Consider the following 22,074-nt stretch of genomic DNA (forward strand, 5'->3'; position numbering starts at 1 on the left):
CCCCCACATGGGGGTCCGCTGACCACGTGTACACACACACACAGACACAGCCTGAGGTCTGTCTCTGACATGGGAACCCCAGCAGAACACCCCTGGGAACAGGTGCCATGCTATTCATGAGCCAGGTGCTCTCAGCTATCCTCCTTCTCAAGGACCTTGGTTGTCCTCTCCCATAGGTCCGTGTAAGATCCTCCTGAACACTGGCAGGCTGCTTCAGTGTCCCAGTGACAGACCCCATATAGACAGTACCCCTGGGTGCCCTGCCTGCATACCTTCACAGTGGCCCCACACTGCACTCACTCACCTAGGGCTCGGGGCCACTTCCCTCCACCCCACAGGTTAGAAGTTTAGTGGTTTTGAGCATGGACTCTAGAGCCAGACTTCTGGGTTCAAATCATAGCTCTGTTACTTCCTGGCTGTGTGACCTTGGGTCAGTTGCTTCACCTCTCTGTGCCTCAGTCTCCTCATCTATAAAACCAGGATAATAGTTGCTATTTCATAGGGTAGCTGTGGGGATTAAGTGAGTTAGTATGTGAAAGGTGCTTAGAACAATGCTGACCTAAGTCCACAGTGCCACAGAGGGTACCGCCTGGCTGTGATGCGTCCCTTCCCTGCCCTCCCAACACACACAGGTGGCCTGTGTATTTGCTGACACAGGAACACGGGAGGTTCACCCACTATGCCAGCTGCTGTGTGCACCACCCAGATGCCTGCTACCTATGGCGACTCCCCCCCACCCAGCAGCCCTGCCCAGACTGAGCCCACCTGCCAACCAGCCCCTGTGGGGCACGCTCACCCACACAGGCATCCCGCCGTTCCTCATAGCCGGCACTGCACACGCACTTGCCAATGGGCACCAGCCACTCGCCCTCGGCACTGCAGTACATCTTGGGCGTGTCACGCTCCTCTGAGTGCCGCACGCACTGGCCCCGCACCTCTACCAGTGAGGAAGAGTCGGCCCCCGTCACCGCCTCCGAGAAGGCAGCCAGGTTGCGCACCATGGTGGGGCACTTCTTGTAGTAGATGCGGAGGGACAGGATGGCCAGGCAGGCCCCGATGTCCTGGAAAGCCAGGTAGAAGCCGCGTTTGCTGAGCGGGCCCACCCCGCGCACCTCCGTGTTGAGCTTGAGGCGCCGCACGCCCAGGTCAGCGCCCGTGAAGCTCTCGTCGGCTGCAATGGTGTCGATTTTGAGGAACTGGCTTTCCTGCGTGCTGGCGCCCAGGTCGCGGTCCGACTCCAGGTAGTAGAGGTTGAAGGTCTCCTTGCAGGTGCCCAGCACGCCGGGCATGCTGTTGCAGTCGCGCAGGGTAAACTTGATCTCGGCGTAGACGCGCCGGGCGCCGTCGCGGGGCACCCAGCTGGTGCGCAGCCAGTTGTTCTGGTTGGGGCTCATGACGTTGCACACCTGGTACGTGTGGATGGGCCGGAAGGACTCGTCCACCTCGTTGATGGAGTCCCACTGCGGGTAAGAGAGCACAGCCCGCTGAGACTCAGCACTTGGCCCTCTGTGCCCGTCACCCCTGCCACATGCCATGTGCACTGTGCTGGGGGCGCCCTGGGGAAGAAGACGGGACATTCTCCAGCCTGGAGGAGCTGACCTTTTCTGGGACATTGTCACAGCTGCTAGACAGCAAGCACCCTACAGATGAGGCTTACCGAGTGCCATATCCTTCTGGGGAAGGGTTATTTACTGCCTGTTTACAGATGAGCAAATAGAGGCTCAGGCATGTGAGCCCCATGCCTGAGACTCATAACTAGTGAAGGACGGAGCCAGGACTGGAACCGGTACCAAAGCTGCAAAGCTCTGGCCTTGTTTCTGTGGCTACTCCTATCACTCCTAGAGTGAGGGGACTCGCTGGGGAAAGTCAGCAAGGCCCCGGGCCAGTTTCCATATCAGCTGCCAGAGGAATCTTTCTAATGCCTGAATCTGACCACGTCGCGCCCCCACCTCAAATCCTTCAGCAGCGCCCCATGGACTGGCACTAGTTCAGTGACCGACGGAGGGACCCTGTCTGCCCTGCAGCTGGTGATGGTCCCTCGGGCCGCACATAGGACTGGGGCTCAAGGGCTAGCCTTGGTTCCACTCAAGAGAATACGAGGATATGGGAAAGGGAGTGTGGCTGCTTCTGTGCCAGGTGCCGGCCAGGCATCGCTAATTCAGAAATCCACCAGACCCCATCATCGGAGCGAAACGGCGGCAAATCTCTGCAAATCGTGCATCAGATAAGGAATGAATAGATACAGAATATATAAAGAACTCTGACAACTCAATAACAAAAATACAAAGAGCCCTAGTTAAAAATGAGCAAAGGATATGAACAGACATTTCTCCAGAGAAGATATACAGTCGGGTAAGCAGCACGTGGAGTGATGCTCAGCAGCACTAACCATCAGGGAAGTTTGAATCGAAAGCACAATGCAGCGCCACTTTGCACACGTCAGCTGTTATCAGAGCGGCAGGAGAAAACAAGTGATGGCGAAGATGTGGAGAAACCGCAAACCCTGAGCGCTGCTGGTGGGAATGTAAAACGGTGCAGCCACTGCACCAAGCAGTAATTTTTTTCTCAAAAAATTAACACAGAATTACCCGATGGTCCAGCAAATCCACTTCCGGGGATACGCGCTAAGGAAATGAAAGCAGGGACTTCAGCAGGTATCCACACGCCCATATTCACAGCAGCCAGGAGGGGAAACAAGTGTTCATCAGTGGATGGCTGAATAAACAAAATGTGGTCTGTCCACATAATGGGATAATATTCAGCCTAAAGGGAAATGAAAGCTGACACAGGCTGCAACCTTAAGGACACTGCACAAAGTAAAATAGACCGGACACAAAGGGACAAATACAGCGTGACTCCCCTTATATACGGTGCTTAGAACAGTCAGATTCAGAGAGACAGAGAGTGGAATGGAGGTTGCAGGGGCTGGGAGAGGGAAATGGGGAGCCATAGTTTAATGGGTACAGAAGTTTCAATCTGGGAAGGCGAAAAAGTTCTGGTGCTAGATGGTGCTGATGGTCATACAAGAATATGATTCGACTCAATGCCACTGAACTGTACACTTAAAAAATGGTTAAGATAAAAACGGTAAATTTTATGTTATTTTACCACAATTTAAAGAAAGAAATATACCAGAAATACTTCCTGCCCTCAAGTGCCTCACCGTCCACCTCACAGACAACATGGTGTTGGGTGACACACCAAAGAGAGTGGGCATCCAGGGGGTAGGGGGCAAAACCTTCCGTGGGGCTGAAGCAGGGCCTCTGGCAGGGATGGGAGGGAAGAGCCCCGGCCAGGCTGGGAGTGTTAAGCAACGCTGGGCGAGTACCAAACAGCCCAGTTTGGACACATAAGGGTCACGTCGAAGATGCAGTGTTGACCTGCTGTGTGACCTCGGGAAAGTCGCTGCTCCTCTCTCCGCCCCAGTTTCCTCAACTGCAGAATGCTGGTTGGCAAGGAGCAGTCATTGGTGGGCTCAATTCAGTGGACTCCTGAGGGCTCTGAGGAGGGGCTGGGGGCCGAGGGCAGATGGAGGGGACAAGCTCTGGGTCCCTGTCCCAGCTCCACCAGAGCTGCAGTGACTTCACCTTCCCTCTTGGGTCTTTATGAGCAATTACCCTTGAACTAGAGATCCTATTACTTAAGCGGGGGTGGGGGAGAGGTAAAGACCATCCTTGTGAAAAAAGTCAGACAGAGAAGTATGGGGACCATCTGATTTCACTCATATGTGGAACCCAGAGAACAATATAAATGAACAAATAAAAGAAACAGACCCACAGACACAGAGAACAGACTAAGGGTTGCCAGATGGAAGGGGAGCGGGGGAAACAGGTGAAGAGAGTAAGAAGTATTATGGGCACAAAATAGTCTCGGCGATGTGGGCACAGCCTGGGGGATACAGTCAGTAATACTGTGATACCGGTGTATAGTGCCAGGTGGGTTCTGGACTTATGCGAGGGGGCCACTTCATAAATTATATAAATGTCTAACCACTGTGCTGCACACCTGAAACTAATATAAAACAATATTAAATGTCAACTGTAATAGAAAATTTTTTTTTAAATAGAGTCAGAGGTAAAAGAGGACTGAAGGTAAAAAACAAACAAACAAAACTGCACTCCTTGTGGTCCCCTGAGAATCGTGGGGCTCTGAGCTGCTCCACAGGTGCTAGAGTGAGAACCACGGGCATCTCAAGTCCTTCCTGCCTGACAAGGCCCCTCTGTTTCACCTCACCTTGGCCAGCCGTGTGGTCTGGACCCTCAGCACCCACTGTGAAACAGAGCTCAGCTGGGCCCACCTGCAATGCCCAGCTTGGGCCTGGCACAGAGAGGCACCCGAGGAACGGGACTGATACGGTGCTGAGCACCTTCCCAGCCCGCCTGTGCCTGCCTCAGGGACCCCTGGGGAGGGGATCCAGGGTGTGCCAGCCTCCCCTGAAAGAGATCGTGCTTCCTGCACTCTCCACCCCATGAGGACCCCTGCCCTGCACCCCAAATAGCAGCTGGGGCCTCTAGGCAGTGCTGTGTCAGCCACATCTGGGGCTAAAGCCATTGTCACAATTAATAAAGCACCAAAGAGCAAACCAGCTGCTCCTTGTCTGTTTCCTGCCAGGGACCGGGATAAATTAATCAGCTCTATTCGAGTCCGCTCCAGCTGCCCCACCAATGCCAATGGCCTGACCTGGCCCTGCCAGCCCCAGGGCTGCTGCAGATGCCCAGAGTGGCACGAATTCCTGGAGGCTGGCACAAAGGCAGAATCAGCCCTGTTCTCCACCTGGGGCACCCCATCCTGTGCTGGGTGCCACTCCCACCCCAGCTGCCTCGCCAGCCCTGGCACACTCCTCCCTCAACCCCATCACTGCTCTGGAACTCTGTCCCGTTCCCAGAACTGGATGCAGTGAGCCAGCTGTGCAGCCCTGGGTATATCACACCCCCTCTCTGGGCCTCAGGCTTCTCATGTGTACAATGAGGGAGCTAAAGCCCGCCCATTCCATCTACTCCAGGGCTGGCGAGGGTCAAGTGAGACAAAGGAAAGGAACGTGTCCTCTCATCCAAGGCAGCTGTAGTTTACTAGAGGTGAAGCCCACCCACCGCGCGGAGGGAGGGGTGCGAAGGGAGGGCACAGCCCGGTTAAAAGCGCGGGCGCTGGGGCCAGACTTCCCCTGACCTTAGCAGAGCTGCTTAACCTCTCAGAGAAAGGGGCAGGGTCTGTTCCGACTTCAGCCACAGGCCACAGGCCACACATGGCCTGGATGAAAACCCTACCTCAAAATAACGTTCCCTTCACAAATATTAACTCTTGGTGTCATTATCACTGCTATTATGATTAATATTATTATCCCTCTGTCCCTGGAGCCACGGAAGCCACAGTGTTCTTGAAAGAAGTTGTGTGTACATGATGCGCTCGTGTCTATAGCAGGGATGTGTGTGTGTGTGTGTTTGTGTGTGTGTGTGTTTCTCAGCATATTTGTAGGAGGAAATGTATGTGAGATACAACCATAATATATACTAATAACAACGGTGACAACAATACATTTAGTGAAGGCTCAGCAGGTGCCAGGCGCAGTGCCAAGATCACGTGTCATCTTCCCTCACCCCCGCAGCAAATCCCACAAGGCCATCACATGCTCATCCCTTTCTAGAGACGGGAAACGGAGACTCAGGGAGGTGACGTGGTAACGCAGGGCCACCCAGCTTGTCGATGGCAGAGCCAGGACCCCGCCAGGCTCGTGGGCTCGCCTGGCTTTCCTGCCCTGCCTCCTGGGATTTGGATGAGAGAAGCGGAGGGACGGGGCAGTACAGCTTTGTCCCTGGAGTTACTCCCCAGGAGGGTGGGTGGGGGTGTCCCCCAGGAGCACATGACTCACAGGGACCTGATGGGCTGAGCCCAGGGTTGCCATGGAGGCCAGATGGGCCTGGGGGCTTGGTCACGGGGTGGGGGTGGGGGCAGGCTGGCAATGCCACCGGGTGGCTCTGATGGAAAAGAGAAGCAAGCAGGGAACCCAGGTTCCTGGCAGCCCCTGGTGAGGGCAGAACAGCTGTGAGGGAGGGGACCAATCCCAAAGCCATGAAAGGCCTGCATGCACTAAACTTAAGAAATCAGCAGCTCTGTCTCTAATTGCTGTGTGTCCTTGAGTAAGTCCCTTCACCTCTCTGGGCCTCTGCTTCTTCTTGATCTATCTGGTAAGACTGTGAGTGGCAGCCTCTCTCTGCTCACAGAGGGATGACACTGGCCCCAAAGCTGATCACTTACCCCATGAGCCGGATACGTGAGCCAGCCCCAGTCCCCGTGAATGGTTGAAGTGTCCAGCAAGTTCACTGCAAAACAGGAAGGAGACGAGCACATCAGACCCCTGGGACTGCCTTCCCTAGTCCCACAAGAGCAGCCCGACCCAGCCACACTGGTCAGCTCTCAGCCCCCAACACGCCGCCAGGTCTGAATTTTTATGTCCTTTCTGCCTTGCCCAGTCCATCAAGGCTCAGTTCTTCTCGCTCTTCCCCAAAACCTTCCTCTACCATCTCAGCCAACACACGATCTTCTGAACTCCCAGAATACAAGCTGCCCTGAGTGTCAGGCTTAGTGGGGCAGACAGATGGCTGAGACTGGCTCAGGAGTCCGGGTGGCCTGGGTCACAACCCTGTCTCTGCCACTTAGGAGCTGTGTGTCCCTCAGCAAGTCCCTTCCCCTTTCTGAGCCTCAGCTTCCTCCTCTGTAAATGGGGTGACAGTGGCTCCTGTCTCACAGGGGGCTGTGAGGATGACTTGACCCTTGCCTACTCATAGGACGTAATGGCATTCACAGTTACCACCAAAGTTCACACTGCAAGGTCATACCTCCCCCGGAGGACTGGCCCCAGCTTTATAATCATCAGTGTCCCCCCAGGAGATACCCTGTAACTAGTAGGTCCTCTGTGCACATTTGATATGGGGGGATTTAGGGCAATAGAGCTGCCTCTCGGTGAGCACCTACTATGTGCTGGCCTCTGGAAGGAGAGCTTGAGGTGCCTCATCTGTGACCCACACAACCATCCCAAGAGGTAGCCATTCTTATCTCCATTTTATAGATAAAAACATTGAGTCTCAGGGAAGTTCAGGAACATGCCTGGAGCACCACAGGTATAGCCAGCAGGGCTGGCATTCAGAGCGCCTGCTGTGGCAATCACAGACAATGCCACCAGCCCTGGCAGCCCGGGCCCATGGTGGGGAAGGAGCGCTGGCTGGAGAGCAAGTCTATTTTAATCCAGACCCTCACTGTAGGGAAAAGAGCCCATAACTGGAGTCAGGCATCTCTGAGCTACATCTCAATACACCTACTTGATAGCAGGAGGTTCTTTGAATCTCAGCATCCTCATCTGTAAAATGGGGATAATAATATTGAAGTGGGCAAGGGTAACCTGTAAAGCCTGGAGTCAACACCCTACCAAAGCCAGTTTCCCGTCCCTAAGTCCTGCCCTTCCTGCCTCTCTCCTGGGCCTCAGACCCACCCATGCACTTTTTGGTGCTAAAGAAATCAGGGCTTGAATCCCAGCTCTGTCTCTAACTGCTGTGTGTCCTTGGGTAAATTCCTTTGCCTCTCTGGGCCCCTGCTTCCTTTGCTGTAGCTGATGATAGTTGTCTGAGACAGCCTTTGGTCCCCCAGGGCTTTCCATTTCACTCTCTTCCATGTAGCCCCTGTCCCAGCCAGCAATCAGGGGTTTCCAGCTAAGCCAATGGGCAGGCTTGGGCAGGTCAGAGGGTTAAAGCAGGGCCCCCCTGGCACTTTCTGCAGGAAGGCTGGGTGCTCTTCTGCCTGAGATTTGCATAGCTTGATGCCTGCCCCTCAAAGATGGAGACAAGTGTCCTCAGGAAATGTGGGAGTGAGGAATCTCTCGTTGGCTGATCTTCCTCCTTCCACCGCATTGGTGGGGGTGGGGGTCAGAGGAGGCGGGCTGGAGAGAGAGGGCTGGCAGACAGGGAGGGGCCTCTGTGCTCCTCCCTGGGTCCCCAGGGGCCAGGTAGGATCAGGGGGCGGATCTCCCCTCCCTGGCCCCACAGCCCCACTCCAGGGGCTCAGGCAGAGAAGTCTTTCCGCCTCCCTCCCTCCCTCTCAGGCAATGGAAAGAAAACTGGGTCAGGCAGCTCTCTCCTGCTGCCTGGTGGGAGGGAGAGGGGGCCGCACTGCAGTTTCCCCCAGACCAGCCGGGCCTAGTTTGGGGAGAGAGACCTGTGGGCTCCCCCAACCTCCCCCACCCCTTCTCCAAGCAGCTCAGACCTGCCCCTATGAAGGGGTATCTGAATGAATGTCCCATGCATAGACTCCTCCCCCTGAAAGCCCCTGACTCTTGGGCAGCCGGCTGCAGGCTCCATTTTTAGGCCCTCCCCTCCCCTGGGAAGTCCCAGCACATTTGCAGCAGACTCCTGATCAGCCAGCCAGGGGGCTCAGATAATCCAAAGATAAGTCAAAAGTCGATTCTACCGGATTCGGGAAGAGCTACAGGATTCCAGGGCTGCTTGTTCTAATTCCTTCCAGACCCTTCTCTGCCCCTCCCCTCCTCTTCTCCCTCCATACCCCTCTTCCCCACCTCACGTCCCCTCCTATGGGGGGAACACAGAGTGTCTTCTACAGAAGCAGGCGGCTCTAGGGCCACACGGGGTTTCATCAGGGCTGGGGAGGGCTCCAGCATTAGGCCCACCTGGCCGGGGCCTGAGTCCCCAAGGAGATTCACAACCCTCTGGTCACCGGCTCTCTCCTGCCTCTTCGCTGCTGGACTGTGAGTCTGTGTCTCCCCCGTGATGTCAGTTCCCCTCTCTGGACCTGTCTCCCCACTTGCGAATATAAGGGTTGGACTAGATGGTCTCCTAGGGCCTGCAATGAAGCAAATCACTTAACCCCTCTGGGCCTCAGTTTCCTCATCTGCCAGATGTCCATAAGCATCCCTCTGGGCCTCCCTGTCCCGGCTGTTCTGGGGGATCACACGGGTCCCTCTCCTGCTCTGAGAATCACAGATAACTCCTAAGCCTTTCCTGTTCGACTGTGGAAGGCATTATGTGATTCCTTTTTTTCTCCAGCACCGTCACCTTCCCCCATTCCATTTTGCTGAGACTAATACTTAAATTGATTTACATTCCCTGAGGACACAGTGCATGTTGGTGAGGCTGGAGAATTCGGGGTGGCCAGGGGATGTCAGCCAGGATGTGAATACCTCCGAGATCACCCCAAAGTGGTTGGTAATCCCCACCAGAGTGCTAAAGGCCTGCAAGCTTAATGGGGCTGGGGGGGGGGGGCGTCGTAATCTCTGCAGGTTCAGGGAGGGACCTGTCATAGGGGCACTTGACCAGCCTGGGGCACTCTCACCTTTGGGATCCCAGCTGGGAACAGAGCCTCCTCCTCAAGTTCCAACAGTCTTCCTGGCTGGTTCTGGCTCTGCGCCACCTGAGCTAGAAAGGACTCCTGGCTGTCCCATGTGGAACCCATCCCCTAGGTGTCCACCCATGGAGACCAGCTTTCTGACCTGCAAGGGTAACCCATGCCCGGCTATGGGTAGGTACCCTGCTGCACTGACCAGATAGGTGTGGACAATGCGTCCCTCCACCCTGCAGATTTTCCTCCTACCTCTCTTTATGGATCTTGCCTCTTTCTCAACTGCTGTCCCTCCCCTGACACAGACATGTCCTCTCTCTCAGGCCAATGGTCTATCTTCCCCTCCCTCGGGGACTCTGGTGTTTGCCACTGCAATTCTGGAGGGTGCCGGCTCCTCCCTGAGGAGAGAGTTGAATCAAGGAGTTGAGGGTGCACCACCCAACGCCCAGAATCTTGATGTGGGTCCCTTGAGAATCCTGCTGGGTGAAAAAGCTGCCCCCTTCCCTGTATCCAACTCTGGGAAAACTGCTTCTCAGCCCACAGCTCTGAGAGTCACTGACCGCCCCCTCCCGACTCTCCTGGTGTCTCAGGAACCTGCACCTCATCACTACCCACCGCAGCTGGGCTGTTCCTCCTGCCATTTTACCTCTCAGCTGCCCTGCTATGGGCCCTGCTCCCTGTGTGACCTGTGTCACTGGAGACTATGAGTTTACCAATGTCTGTGTGCATTTATTCTGTGCACACGCATTGCCATGGACACGATGCAAGTTTGAGAACCTCCTTATATATATGTGGTGTCTGCCCATGAATGTGCATGTTTTCAAATGTATGCATCTGTACACGTATGTGTGTGCACACATGTACTATCTGCATTTCTGTGCATCTGACAGTGGGCAGATGGGGGCTGTCCAGGCACATGAGTCTCTACAGGCCTGGGTCTATGTGTGTGAATCCGGCTGTGTGTCTGAGTGTGCATGTGTGCTTGAGGGTATGGTGTATCTCTGCAAGCTGTTCGTGTGTGTGTGTGTGTGTGTGTGTGTGGAGGGGTTGGACCTGTGGTGTATCTGAGCATGGGTGAGAAACACTGGCTGTGGAGCTCCCTCGAATCTGGAAGTTCATTCTGCCAGGGTGAGACCAGCTCTGGACCCAGGAGGTCAGCCCCGGATCCTGCAGAGAACACTAGGTCCAGCTTCCTCTGGGCAGCAGAGGAGGTCAGGTGCTGGGGTGGGGGCTGGGAGCAGAACCCAGGGCAGCATCCTGTGTGCACGCAGGTGTAAGGCCCTGCCTGGGTGTTGGGGGAGCCTGATGGATGCCTCCTCCCAGCTTTCCTTGTCTCCTCCCATCACCAGGAGGTCACCTACCAGACTCTTGGTCCTGACTGTTCAGTGCACAACCTCTGCTCCAGCCTCTCTCCCATGTCCCCTGAGTGACCAGACTGCCCCAGCCTTGGCCCTGAAAAAGACCCTGATCTCCAGGGCCTTGGGTGCTTTAGTTCCTCACCAACCCCTCAGTCCTCGACTCACTGGCCCTCCCTCCCAAGGCCGCCCCTTCCTGCCCACCCAAGCTGCCTCCAGTCCAGCTATTGCTCCCTGGCCGCAGTCCCTCCTCCCCAGCCCTCCAGCCCGGCCACTTCCCAGACTCTCACTCCCTACCCCTCGTCTCCGTCTTCCCCCAAACCCTGTCCTGTTCTCTCTGGACCTCATTCCCAGCTCTTGTTCCCATCTCTCAACGGCATCCCATGCCCCCTTCTCTTCAGCCCTCTGAATCTCATCCCGCATCTTTGTGTCCCTCTGTCACGCTGTCCTGTCCCCACCTTTGTCCCCTGCCCTCTCTGTCCCCTCTCCTCTATGCCTCTTGTCTTCTGTTCCCCATCCTGTCCCTCGTCCCCAGTGTCTGATCTCCAGTTCTGTCCCCAGCTCCTAGTCCCTCAGCCCTGTCCCCCAGCACCCCGTGCCCCGACCCTCATCCTCAAGCTCTCGGGCCGCTGTCCCCAGTCCTGTCCCCTTCTCCGTCTCTCTGTCCCTTGGCCCCGGGGTCTCTCCCGCGGTGCCGTCCCCGTGCCCCCAAGCCCAGGATGCCAGTCCCGTTGGCGCTCAGGGTCGAGGAGAACGAAGTTGAGCCCCGGGCAGCGCGCGCCGCGGCCCCGGCCCCTCCGCCGCCCCCACCCCGCCGCCGCCGCCGCCGCCGCCGCTCACCTTCGCCGCGCGCCGCGGACACGCAGGTGGCCGCCGCCGCCGCGGCCGTGACGACCCAGAGCGCAGGGGGCAGGCGTCCCCGGGCGGGGGCCATGGCCGGGAGGGCGGGGGCGCCGCTCGCCCCCGGGCTCGGCGCCGGCGGCCCGCGCGTCTGCGCGCTCCCTGCTCTCCGCACACCCGGCGGCCGGGCGCACACGCCGGCTCCCAGCGCACGCGGGCACCCGCGCCCGCCGCTGCCGCCGCCGCCCCGGGCGGGGGCCGGCCCGTGACGGCGCCGAGCCAATCAGCACCGAGGCGAGGGGGTGGGGGGCACGGAGCCCGCGCGGCGGCCCCCGGGCCCGCGGACACCGCCGGGGCACGTGCGCACGCTCCGCTCGCCCGCCCGCACCTTCGGGGGTAGCGCGCCCCCCGCGCCCCACGGTCGCACCTGGACTCAGAGCCAGCGCCCCAGGTGCCATGGTCAGGACGCCCCTCAACACCAGGACACGCAGACCCCCCGGGAGAAGCCCCCGTGTGCACACGCAAGGGAGCTCAGACTCAGACTCCTGCGCCCACGCGAAGTGCCTCGCGCCGTGACACCCTCGGACGCGCACACACTAGGTCTCGAACAGAGGCTCCGAGACCTGCTTAAAGACTAGCTCAGGAAGCACTTCAAGGCGAAAACTCTCTCCCCTCCCCCACCCCATGACTGGGCATGAAGGGGCCACCCCAGTCCTAGAGTGCAGTGGTCATGAGCTCGCTCACGCTCTGGGACCCGACAGCCAAGTGGTTAAATCCTGACTGTGTGGCCTTAGGCAAGTTTCTTAACCTCTCTGAGCCTCTACTTCCAAGTCTGTAAAAGGACAGTGGTATCAATGTCCCAGGGCTGTTGTGAGAATTGTATTCAAGGTGGCTGGTAATGGCAGCTGTCCTTGAGGGTGGGGATTAAGACTCCCTGCTTTTTCCTCCCTTGACTTTCTCCACCTTTAGTCCCATTCCCAGGAGTAGGAATCTCATCCTGAGAAAGCTGTGGGGGGAGGGCAGGGACATGGGGATCCCTCCAGGTGTGGACCCACCACACTTAAGCCCCATGAGCCTCTGGTGGGCCAAGTTGGCCTGGCAGCAGATAAAGAGGCCTGCAGCTCCCAGGGGCTGGCCCTCCAGTGTGGGTGCCCAATGGGGACAAGTCCTGACACTGCCTCTAACTTCTGATGGGCACAGACTATTGCTCAGGGCCCTCTGACTGCACTCCCAGCTCCTGAGCTCACCGGGGAAGAGTTGGACCCATGGCTGGAGGTTACATAGAATGATAAAGGCTATTTGGGGAGCGTGTGCCATGCGCCAGACCCTGCTTCAGGAGCTTTATAAACTTGCTCTACTTTAAGCATCACACAGCCCTGCGGGGAGGTGCAGCTGAGGAAACTGAAGCGCAGAAAGGCCATCATTTGCCTTAGATCGCAGAGCTGGTGAAATGCTAGAGAGGTGCTCAGATCCAGATCCACTGGACTCTAAAGCTCACTCCCTCCTGTGAGTCTTTGTTACAGAAGGGGGAGACAGCTCAAATGAGGAGCCCTTTCCCAACAGCTCAGATCAACGGTCTCAAAGATGTAGTAAGCCTCCTGTTACCAGTGGCATTCAAGTAGACACAAGGTAGAGACCGTTCAGGGATGCCGTGAAGGGGGTGGGGGGAAAGGGGAGCAGACCAGACTAGACCCAGAGAGGCAAACACAAATGCCCACAGGAGACAGGCAGGCACTCTGACGAAACCTGCTTGGGGAGTGTTCCCAGCTCCAGACAACATTGCCATGGGGATGGGAGCCCAATTTTCTGTTTTCGGGAGAAGTTGTATATTTGGATTTTTTATGTGGTGTCTCCTGATAGTTCAAGTTGGCAGCTAATGCAAACATTGTAATAACACTACAGTGGGTGGAGCGGCCACAGCTCTTAGGACTCCAGACTGTCCTTCAGGGCTCCTCAGATAGAAGAGTCCATGGCTGGCACCTCACTCCTGGGGCTTTGGGGGCATGGGCAAGACAGGGCAGAAAGTGCAGACAGTCAGGACGCAGTCATCAGCACTCATGGGCATTCCCTGCCCTGCCAGGGCTCCCAGAAGGAGAGGCTTTACCTGGGGCTGGGGTTCTGTATCCCTAGTGGAGCCAGCCACAGCTGGCTTTGCCCATTTTGCAGGTGAGGAAACTGAAGACAGCTAGCCTTCTGGAGCTGGGGCTCCTTGAAGGACTTGATGAGCACCAGGAGCGGTTCTCCGTTAGGGGTCTGCTCCAAATTCCAAATACTTAGCAAAATAAGAGCTTCATTTCACCAAACTTTCCCCAGGATAAAGGCAGCTTGCTTTAAGGTGGCTCCCTGCACCCTCTGAAACTCCCAGGATGCCGCAGCCCAGGTGTGCCCTCTCCCCGGGTCTCGCCTGTTCCCTTCTGCCTGGCCCATGTTTCAAAGTGGCAACTTGCCAATCTGCCAACGGGAAGGAAGAAGCCCTTAGACCCTGCTTCTGGGGCAATGGGCATGTTACCAGGACCTTTGGGGAGATGGTGCCTCCCCTTGTCTCCTGATTGGTCAGGCAGCAGCAGGGCAATGGGGGGGATGTACGGGTGGGGGTCCAGAGGCGAGGCTTCCCCAGTTTCCCCATCAGTGCTGGACTCTCCATCCCTTCTCTCATTGAATCCCTGCAATGCAGGGCTTTCCCCCATTTTAAAGACACAGAGACTGAGACTTGTAAGGACTGGCCGATGCAGTGGGAAGCGGGAGCGGGATCTGTGGTGCCTGTATTTAGCTTGTCTCCTCTCCCCAAGTGGATTCCGAGCCTCTTGAGGGCAATGTCAATGGCAGGGTCCCGGCTGGATCATGCTCAGTCCTCCTGGCACCCAGAGGTGTCCTGGGAACATTTGCTGAACGGCAGGGTGAATGGATGAGCAGACTTCCAAGAGGCCTGTGGCCTGATTGCCACACAGGTGTGCTGGCCAGACCTACTAAGTGGCCTTGACTCCCGCTCTCCCAGGGCTGAAGCTGAACAGCGCTCCCCCTCCCCCATCAGCACATTGGCACGATGGGACCTCGCTGTAGGGAACAGGCAAGGGGGAGGTGGGGTGGGCAGGGCTGGGCTTGGCCAAGCAGGGCAGCCTCTGAGCCAGTCCTTCCCCACCTCAGGGCCCCTCCCCCGGCCCTCGTCTTTCCCTCCTTGGCGTGGGAAGGGGAGTTGCAGGGAACATCAGACGAGCCCATATTACATATGGACCCTCCCAGGAGTGTTTCTTCTCACCTGACGCTGAGCCTCAGTTTCCTGAACTATGAAAGTGAGGCTATGCCACCAACTCAAAGAGTTGCTGTGAAGCTCACGTCAATTCGCAGGTGCAGACAGGCTTGGGAACCGGGGCAGAGGGGGAGGGTTGGAGGGCATTGCTGTAGTCTACAGGAGGAGGTGCAGCTGGGCAGCGCTGCACCACAACGGGTGGACTCTGCAGGGTGCCAGTTTGGCAGAAGAGACGGCTCTGGTGGGAGAGATGGGTGTGTGTGCGTGTGCGGGGTGGGGCAGTGGGTAGTGGTGAAGCCCACTCATCCTTCAGCCACCCTAACCCTGCCCTGAACGCCTCATTGCCCCAAGCGATCCCACTCAGCAGAGCCCAGACTCTTACAGTGGACCCCCACCCCAGCCTCTTCTCACTCTCTGCTTGGTTCTCTGTGAGGGGACTGGAGGGGGCAGGCGGCCCTCACATTTGTATAGAAACCTCTCCTTCCCCGGCTGGGGGACAGAGCCATTGGAGATCTGAGCAAGAGCCAGGTTGCTAACATGAGGCCCATGCGGCTCCCTCAGTTACGGCCTCGGTTTTCCCATCTGTACTGGGCCCACTCCGCCTGTTGTCCTGTGCTACAAGGGGCATGAAGGGAGTGGCGCTGGCACGCCACTGGGTGGGTGCTGGGGATCCCAGGTAACAAGATATGAACCTTCTCGAGAAGCGCTTCAAGGATGGAGGGGAGGCAACCCCAGAATCGAGTAAGGAAGTAGCTTCTGTTCCTTAGAAGAGATTCACTTGGACCACAGGTCAAAACTGTGTTAAAACTGCAGGTCACCGCAGAGCCAGGGCAGGAATGTCGAAGGCAGCCCTGGCTGATGGGAATTCAGTGTGCGCCACAGAGGAAATGTTCGATTTTTTCTAGTAGCCACATTAAAAAAGTAAAAAGAAATAGGTGAAATTAAATGGAACAATATAGCTTTTGCGTGAATGTTGCCTGGCATGTACGATTAATTTATTAACCATTCAGTAATTCCACAACTCCGCACCGAGCCCCTGTGGCGGGGTGCCAGGTGCGGGCCATGAGGCGGTGGAACCACACAGGTGCGGTCCTGGTCCCACAGAGCCCCAGCCTAACGGGAAGCGGACCATTAAACAGGTGATGACAAAAGCCCCCTCCACATAAGGGGATATTTCAAAGACTGTAAACACCGAAGCTTATAATAAAATTTACACTTCAAAATATTTTTTATATAAAGTCCTCTTTAAGCAGGAAATACCAAATGTAATTTAGCTCTTTCTCGGTGGCTTGGAGTCATCACTGTGAACAAAGAGTCATTGATTCTTGATATGGGAGAGGACCGAGAGATGCGCCAGTCCAAACCACTGCGAGGGGGACAGGATGAGCCAGGCTTGCCTTCAGGGCCCTAGAAGCGGGCGGATCTTGTCATCTAAAGGACCCTGGGCTTCTCTGCTTTAATAGTGCACCTGTCTCCCCTCACTCTGAAGCTGCCAGCTGCCTCCTCTCCACTGCAGGGCTCCTGCTCTGACAGCCCCCGCTGCCTCCTAAGGTGCTGATGCTAAGCCCTTGCAGACTGTACAAAACGCGTGCTTGTTAGAGTAGTCGGTACACTGAGAGTCAGTGGGTTCCAGGTGGGGGGCTTCCCCAGGACTAAGGAACGTGAGGTTAGGGTCAGATCGTGGCCGCCCAGAGGTCCCCTCTGCGTATTCCTGGCTGGCCTCAGGATATCTGTTCTCCGGTTGGAGGGTAAGTGAGGTGTTGTTATAAATACATAAGAGGCTTATTAATGGCCGGGCATGCACAGACTAATTGCTTCCTCCGGTTTACATTTAATCAATCACTTCCACAGGTTGGAACCCCCGGTGAGCAGCAGGGTGGAGGGAGAACAGGACTAGATGCCACGGGCCTCAGAGGTCTGGCTGCCCCACCGTCATTCATGCTCAAGTCTTTTCTGTCCTGGAAAAAACAAACTACCCCTTTCTGCGCCTTCCCCCTTGCCTACTGCCTTCTCAAGAACCGGCTCTCCTCATGGGCTCCCTTCTCTCTCAGCCTCCCCTCCTGCACCATCACCTCCACAGTCCCTTAAACACCACCAACCCCAACCCCACTCCATGATTTTCTGTCCCACGCCTGGTCCTCACTGGGCACCGCCCTCCACCCAGCTGTATGTCAGGAAGCTTGTCCCTGTCCCTTCTCCACCAGCTGTGTATCTGGGACACCCCAAGTCCTTTGATTTGACCACCACAGCCTATATTGAATGTATGCACTCCTTGCTACGGCCCCCAGCCTGCTCTGGGTCCCCATCACCTCTCACTGGGGCAACTGCGCCGGCCACATCGCGGGCCCCCCTGCACACTCTCGGGTCCTTCGGTCACCCAGCGCACAGCAGCCAGAAAGCCCGTTCAGTGGGAAAGGCCATGGTTAGCTCCTGCCAGGGCCCTCCCCTCCCCTGACCCCCAGAGCCGCCTCCTGTTCTCTCTGGATAAAGGTCTGAATCCTTACCATGCTGCAAGTCCCTGTCCAAGTGGTCTGGACCCTGCCACCCTCCAGTCACTGCCTGCCCCCTCTCTGCACCCTGGGCTCCACGTGGAACCCCACCTGCTTGTGTGTGAATCCTTGACTCACACCTGAATCACACCTTCCTGTGAGAGCCGGACAGCCTCTGCTCTTGCTGGGCACCAGTTCCCACTCCCCCCACCCCCCGTCTGCATGTGGGCGACTCTCCCTCCATAGGACTTTTGCCTTGGCCAGGGCTCCCTTTGAGGCCTGGCCCAGACCTGGAACCAGGGCTAGATTCTCTTTGCCACGACCTGCCTGAGTGACTCCAGACAAACGTCATTACCTGTCCGGGGCGCTGCTCAGGGCAGGGAAGGCCTCTAGGGCTCTCAGCATCTAGGATAATATGGTAGAATACCAACTATTCTTATTAATCTCAATAACAGCTTTTTGAAGCAAGTTCTGTTATTATCTACATTTCATAAATGAGGGGAACCAGGTGGAGCGACATGATTTGTCCAAGATGCCACAGCTATTGAAGTGACCCGCTTGGGATTCAAACTCAGATCTGTGGTTCTAGCACCCCTGTGGCGGCCGGGAGGGGGGAGAGCCCTGAGCGCTCAGAGGAGTGGGAAGCCTGGGACTCCGGGTTGGTCAGAGGCAAGGGAGAGAGCAGGTGCCACAGCGAGCCATTGATTTGCGGGTTAGTGGGTGTGCTGACCCTCTCTGAGCCCCTCAGACTCCTGGGGGGGGGGAGGTAAAGGAGCTCGGGGCCCCAAGGACAGACCACCACTGGGCTACAGCAGGGGATAGTGTAGGGAGGGTCTGCCAAGTCCAGGGTCTTCAAGGACTTGCCTGGCCCTTGGCTATATTATTGAGCCAGAGTTGGGCTCTACCTCTCACCTTGACCATGGGAGAGAGCAGGGGCCCTCCCTCGGGAGTGTCAGGGGACTGGGCTTCTGGGTGGCAGTTGGGGGAAAGTCTCTAGATTCGTTGGGAGGCAGCAAAGACCTTGGGCTCCAAAGTCAGACCTGGTTCAAATCCCAGGCCTGACCCTGCCTGTGTGCTGTGTCTCTGGGAGGTCACTTTACCTCTCGGAGCCTCGGTGTCTGGTCTGTAAAATGGGGACACCACCACCTGTTCTTTAGGGTTTTGGTGATTAAAAGGGTGCCTGGCACATGGTAGGCCCTATGTGTCCCAGCTCTCCCCACCCAGCCCCGAGACCTTCCTCAGAGAGCAGGAGAGATCAGGCAGTGGCTCATTATCAGAAAGAGGAGCATTAATATCCCTGATATTAAAAAATAACCTTATTGTCATTCTACCTTGTTGGAGATGAGCCCCCAGCATCCTGACAGATGGGGAGCAGCTCCATGTTTGCAGGAGACAGACAGACAGACAGAGATGCAGGGAGGAAGGGAGGCAGGGAGAGACAGTGAGTGTGTGTGTAGGAGAGGGAGAGCTGAGTGACAGTGACTCGCCGGGGGTGGGGGTGTGTATGGGTGGGAAGGTGGGTGGGTGGGTGGTGATGGCACCTCTCCCGAGCAGGGGAGTAGTTTCAGGAGGGTGACTTGGTAATATCCAATATCGAATGTATTGAAATGCTAAGCAGCTCTCTAGATCTCTGTCTGCTTTTCATTAAAAGCGCGGAGGCAGAGGGTGTGATGGGAGGGGTGGTGGCTCCATCACCGCCTGGAAGGTCTGTCGCAGGAGCCAGAGCCAGGGTCTCAACCAGCTCCGAGGCCATGCCCACCGCACCTCTGCAGCCCCCTTCCCGCCATTCCCATCACCAGTCTCCACAGCACGGAGGGCGCCCTGGTCCCGTGTTAGGCCACCTTGCTCATGGAGCCGCCTCAGTCACTGTCGCCGCAGGCTGAGGGCTGCCACCCCTGGGCTCCACTCGGGCAACCCCCCTGCCTTGCCTCTTGGCCCATTTGTTCCTCCAACGTGTGGGAAAGAAGAGTCCCTGTCCCACCCCCATCCCATGCCATCCACCCACGTTCTCTGAGGCCCAGCAGTCGGGATGGAGGGCTGCGCTGGGTCCAGGGACACGTCACCTGCCCTCCAGGAGCTGCTAGTCTGATGGTACAGACAGGCCTAGAGTAGATCATCTCACGGCAGCGGGTGGGAACACCCAAGCTACTGCAGGGCCAAAGGAGGGAGAGCCAAACAGGGTGGCGATGTGTGCACGTGGGGAGGAGGGGAGTCATCGCGGCCTAGGGAGGGCAGGTGGTCTCCCCAAGGTCACCCAGCGAACTGAGATGTGAACCCAAGGATATCTGACTCTCAAACCATGTGTGTCCCCCTCGGCCGGGCGTGTTCTTCGAAAGGAGACAGAGTGTAACTCGGAAGCTGGAGACCCTTCAGTGGACCAGTGTCACCTAGAAGGAGCTCCCAACAGTCCAATTGAATTTGGAATCGTCCCAAATGCAGATTTACTCCCTGGGATGAGAGTGGAATTGGGGCCGAGAGCCCAGGGCTGCGGGCCGGGAGGTTTGAATTCCGGCCAAGCTGTTCGGGCCTGGCCCAAGGTCGTTTGTTGGGGAAGAAAGGCAGCTGCTCAGCCCTGCGCACCCCGCCCGCCCTGCTCGGGGCTGGGAGCTGGGGAGGCTGAAGGACAGTGTTCCTGGGGAAAGCAGATTACCCTGCGAGGGGGCTGGCGGGGCTGGACGGCACTGTGGTGACAGGTCCATCAGGCCCTCGCCTCTGCCTCTCAGAGGGGATGTTTCCTGGGGCTGCTGGTGACAGGCCCGGGGCTGCGGAGGGAGTGCTGATGAGGTGCAGACAGCCGGGCCCCAGCCTGGAGGTAGCGAAGGGCAGGGGCTCAGCTTCTCTGCCTCCCCCTGAGAAACCAGCTCACCGCCATCCATAGAACGGAATCCGTCCCCTCTTTAACTCTCTCGCCTCCCTCTCTCCTGGCCACAGCCTCGGGGGGGCCTCCCTGCCTCCAGTGCCCTACCTCCAACCCCACCTTCACCCCTAGCCAGGATGATCTTTCTAAAGCACGACACACCCTGCTCACCACCTGCAGTGACCCCACTGTCCCAGGAGAAAGCCCAGCTTCTCGTCCTGAGGAGCGAAGACCTTCATAGTCTGGCTCTGCTTCTCTCTGAGGCTGTACCTGGTGCTCGTTTCTCTGCTTGGGGCCTTTGCACGTGCCACTCCTTGCTCCTGGCACCCTCCCCTCACCTGCCACTTCTCCCACAGGTCTCAGCTTGGAAGTCACCTCCTCTGGGAAGCCTTCCCTAGGCTAAAGCCGTGCAGGCTGTGTTGGGTGCCCCCAGAACTCACCCTTGGGTCATCCTCACGACCCCCACAGCTCGCTGTGATAGACTCTGAAGGCATGCGGGGCATGTGCTAAGTATTGTGCCCATGTTGCCTCATTCCACCCTGGCACTGGCCAGAGTGTGGTGAATGCTTGTGTCCATCTCACCCACCAGGGGATGCCCTATGGTCACCCACTTTATGAAGGGGGAGCCATGTGCTCAAAGGTACCAGCAGGTGTGTGGCTGGTATGAGCCAAGGATTCAGGGCTCCTGACTACCCCCACTCCATCCCACATCCCGCCCTCGGTACCTCGGCTTCTGGGGGCTGCTCAGGGTTCGGCTAGAGCTGCTAGAACTGTCTTCAACTTCTCGAGTTCCTGACCTTCCCCAGTCCTGTCCCCCTGGCTCCTGGATCTCACCCCCCGACAGTCCCCGGATGCCCATCTCCACACTTCAGAGCAGCCTCTTGGCCCCACCCGCCTCCAGCTTGCTGGCTCCATGTGGTGGTGGGCGACCCTGGACCCCACCTGAGGCCCTGCCCTGGTCCTCAATCTGGGCTTGGGCTTCTCCTGTCAGCCTGTCCTCCCATCCGAGCTTTGAACCCTAACATGTGAGCTCAGCACTCCAGCCCCACCTCCTCTCCCCACCACTGCTGAGGGGCTGAGGGCTGGGGGGCTGGGGATGATGAAGTCATCTCCGAAGAAGGAAGCTAAAGATGTAAACGAGCCCATGAAATCACCCCTGACAGCCGTGACCACTGCGGCTCCAGCCATTAAGCACGGAGCTTTAACGGCCCCCGAAATACACCTGGGGCACTTGTCAGCAGCTGCTGCTCATCACGCATGCACATGCGGGCCGTGCACACGCCTGTAAACGTGAGCACGCACACCCAAGCTCAGTGAGCAGCACAGAGGGGTGGGATAGGGACCCCGGGGGGTGGTTCCAGCAGTTCCCTTGGCCTGAGGATGGGGGACTGGGATCCAGGGTGGGGGCCCCAGGCTCCCTTGAAGTCCGCATCCCTCAGGGCCTTCCCGTCTCAGATTGCATGTTCTATTTGCAGAGCACTCACCCGTCCCCTGCATCCTTCTGAAATGGCTTTGATGAGGGTCAGGTCCTATTTAATATCTGCCCGGCCCCTTGTCCCCCAGCACAGCCTCAAACATGTGGTTCGGTGCCTGGCACACAGCAGGCACCAGAGCTGTGTGGTCACCGAATACACTCAGCTGCATCAGCCATCAAGGAAGGCTCCCAGGTGAGACCCTGTGCTTTGTCTGAGGCCTACTTGGTGGAATTCAAAGCCCCGGCTGGGGAGCCTGGGCTCTGAGTTCTGGCCTTGGCACTAACTCCTGTGTGACCTTCGCCTCCTGTGTGAGCAAGGCCCCCCTTCTTTGGTGTCAGTGTCATTATCTGAAAAGCCCCTGCCCTGCCCTAGTTACCAGAGCAGCCCGTGGGGTTTGTCTGAATCGCTTGGTGAATGCTGGCCCGTCTGGGGTCCCTGCAGCCTGGTGGGGATGGTGGCCTGGCAGCTGTGG

At 57.3% G+C, this 22,074-nt stretch overlaps 1 protein-coding gene across 1 annotated transcript in view; it reads right to left on the reverse strand.

Annotated features, from left to right (window-relative positions):
* The window catches only part of EPHA8 (EPH receptor A8), a 30,198-nt gene extending 18,570 nt beyond the window's left edge, over positions 1-11,628 (reverse strand). Inside the window, exons 1-3 of the mRNA XM_087820799.1 lie at positions 11,535-11,628; positions 6,253-6,317; positions 797-1,460 (exon numbers count right to left, since the gene is read on the reverse strand). Of these exons, the coding sequence (XP_087676925.1) occupies positions 797-1,460; positions 6,253-6,317; positions 11,535-11,628 (823 nt within the window). The remainder of the gene's footprint in view (positions 1-796; positions 1,461-6,252; positions 6,318-11,534) is intronic.
* Positions 11,629-22,074: the final 10,446 nt, after the last annotated feature.

The sequence above is a fragment of the Miniopterus natalensis genome, chromosome 9 (assembly GCF_054644295.1).
Source record: "Miniopterus natalensis isolate mMinNat1 chromosome 9, mMinNat1.hap1, whole genome shotgun sequence".
In the NCBI taxonomy this organism is placed as follows: domain Eukaryota; kingdom Metazoa; phylum Chordata; class Mammalia; order Chiroptera; family Miniopteridae; genus Miniopterus; species Miniopterus natalensis.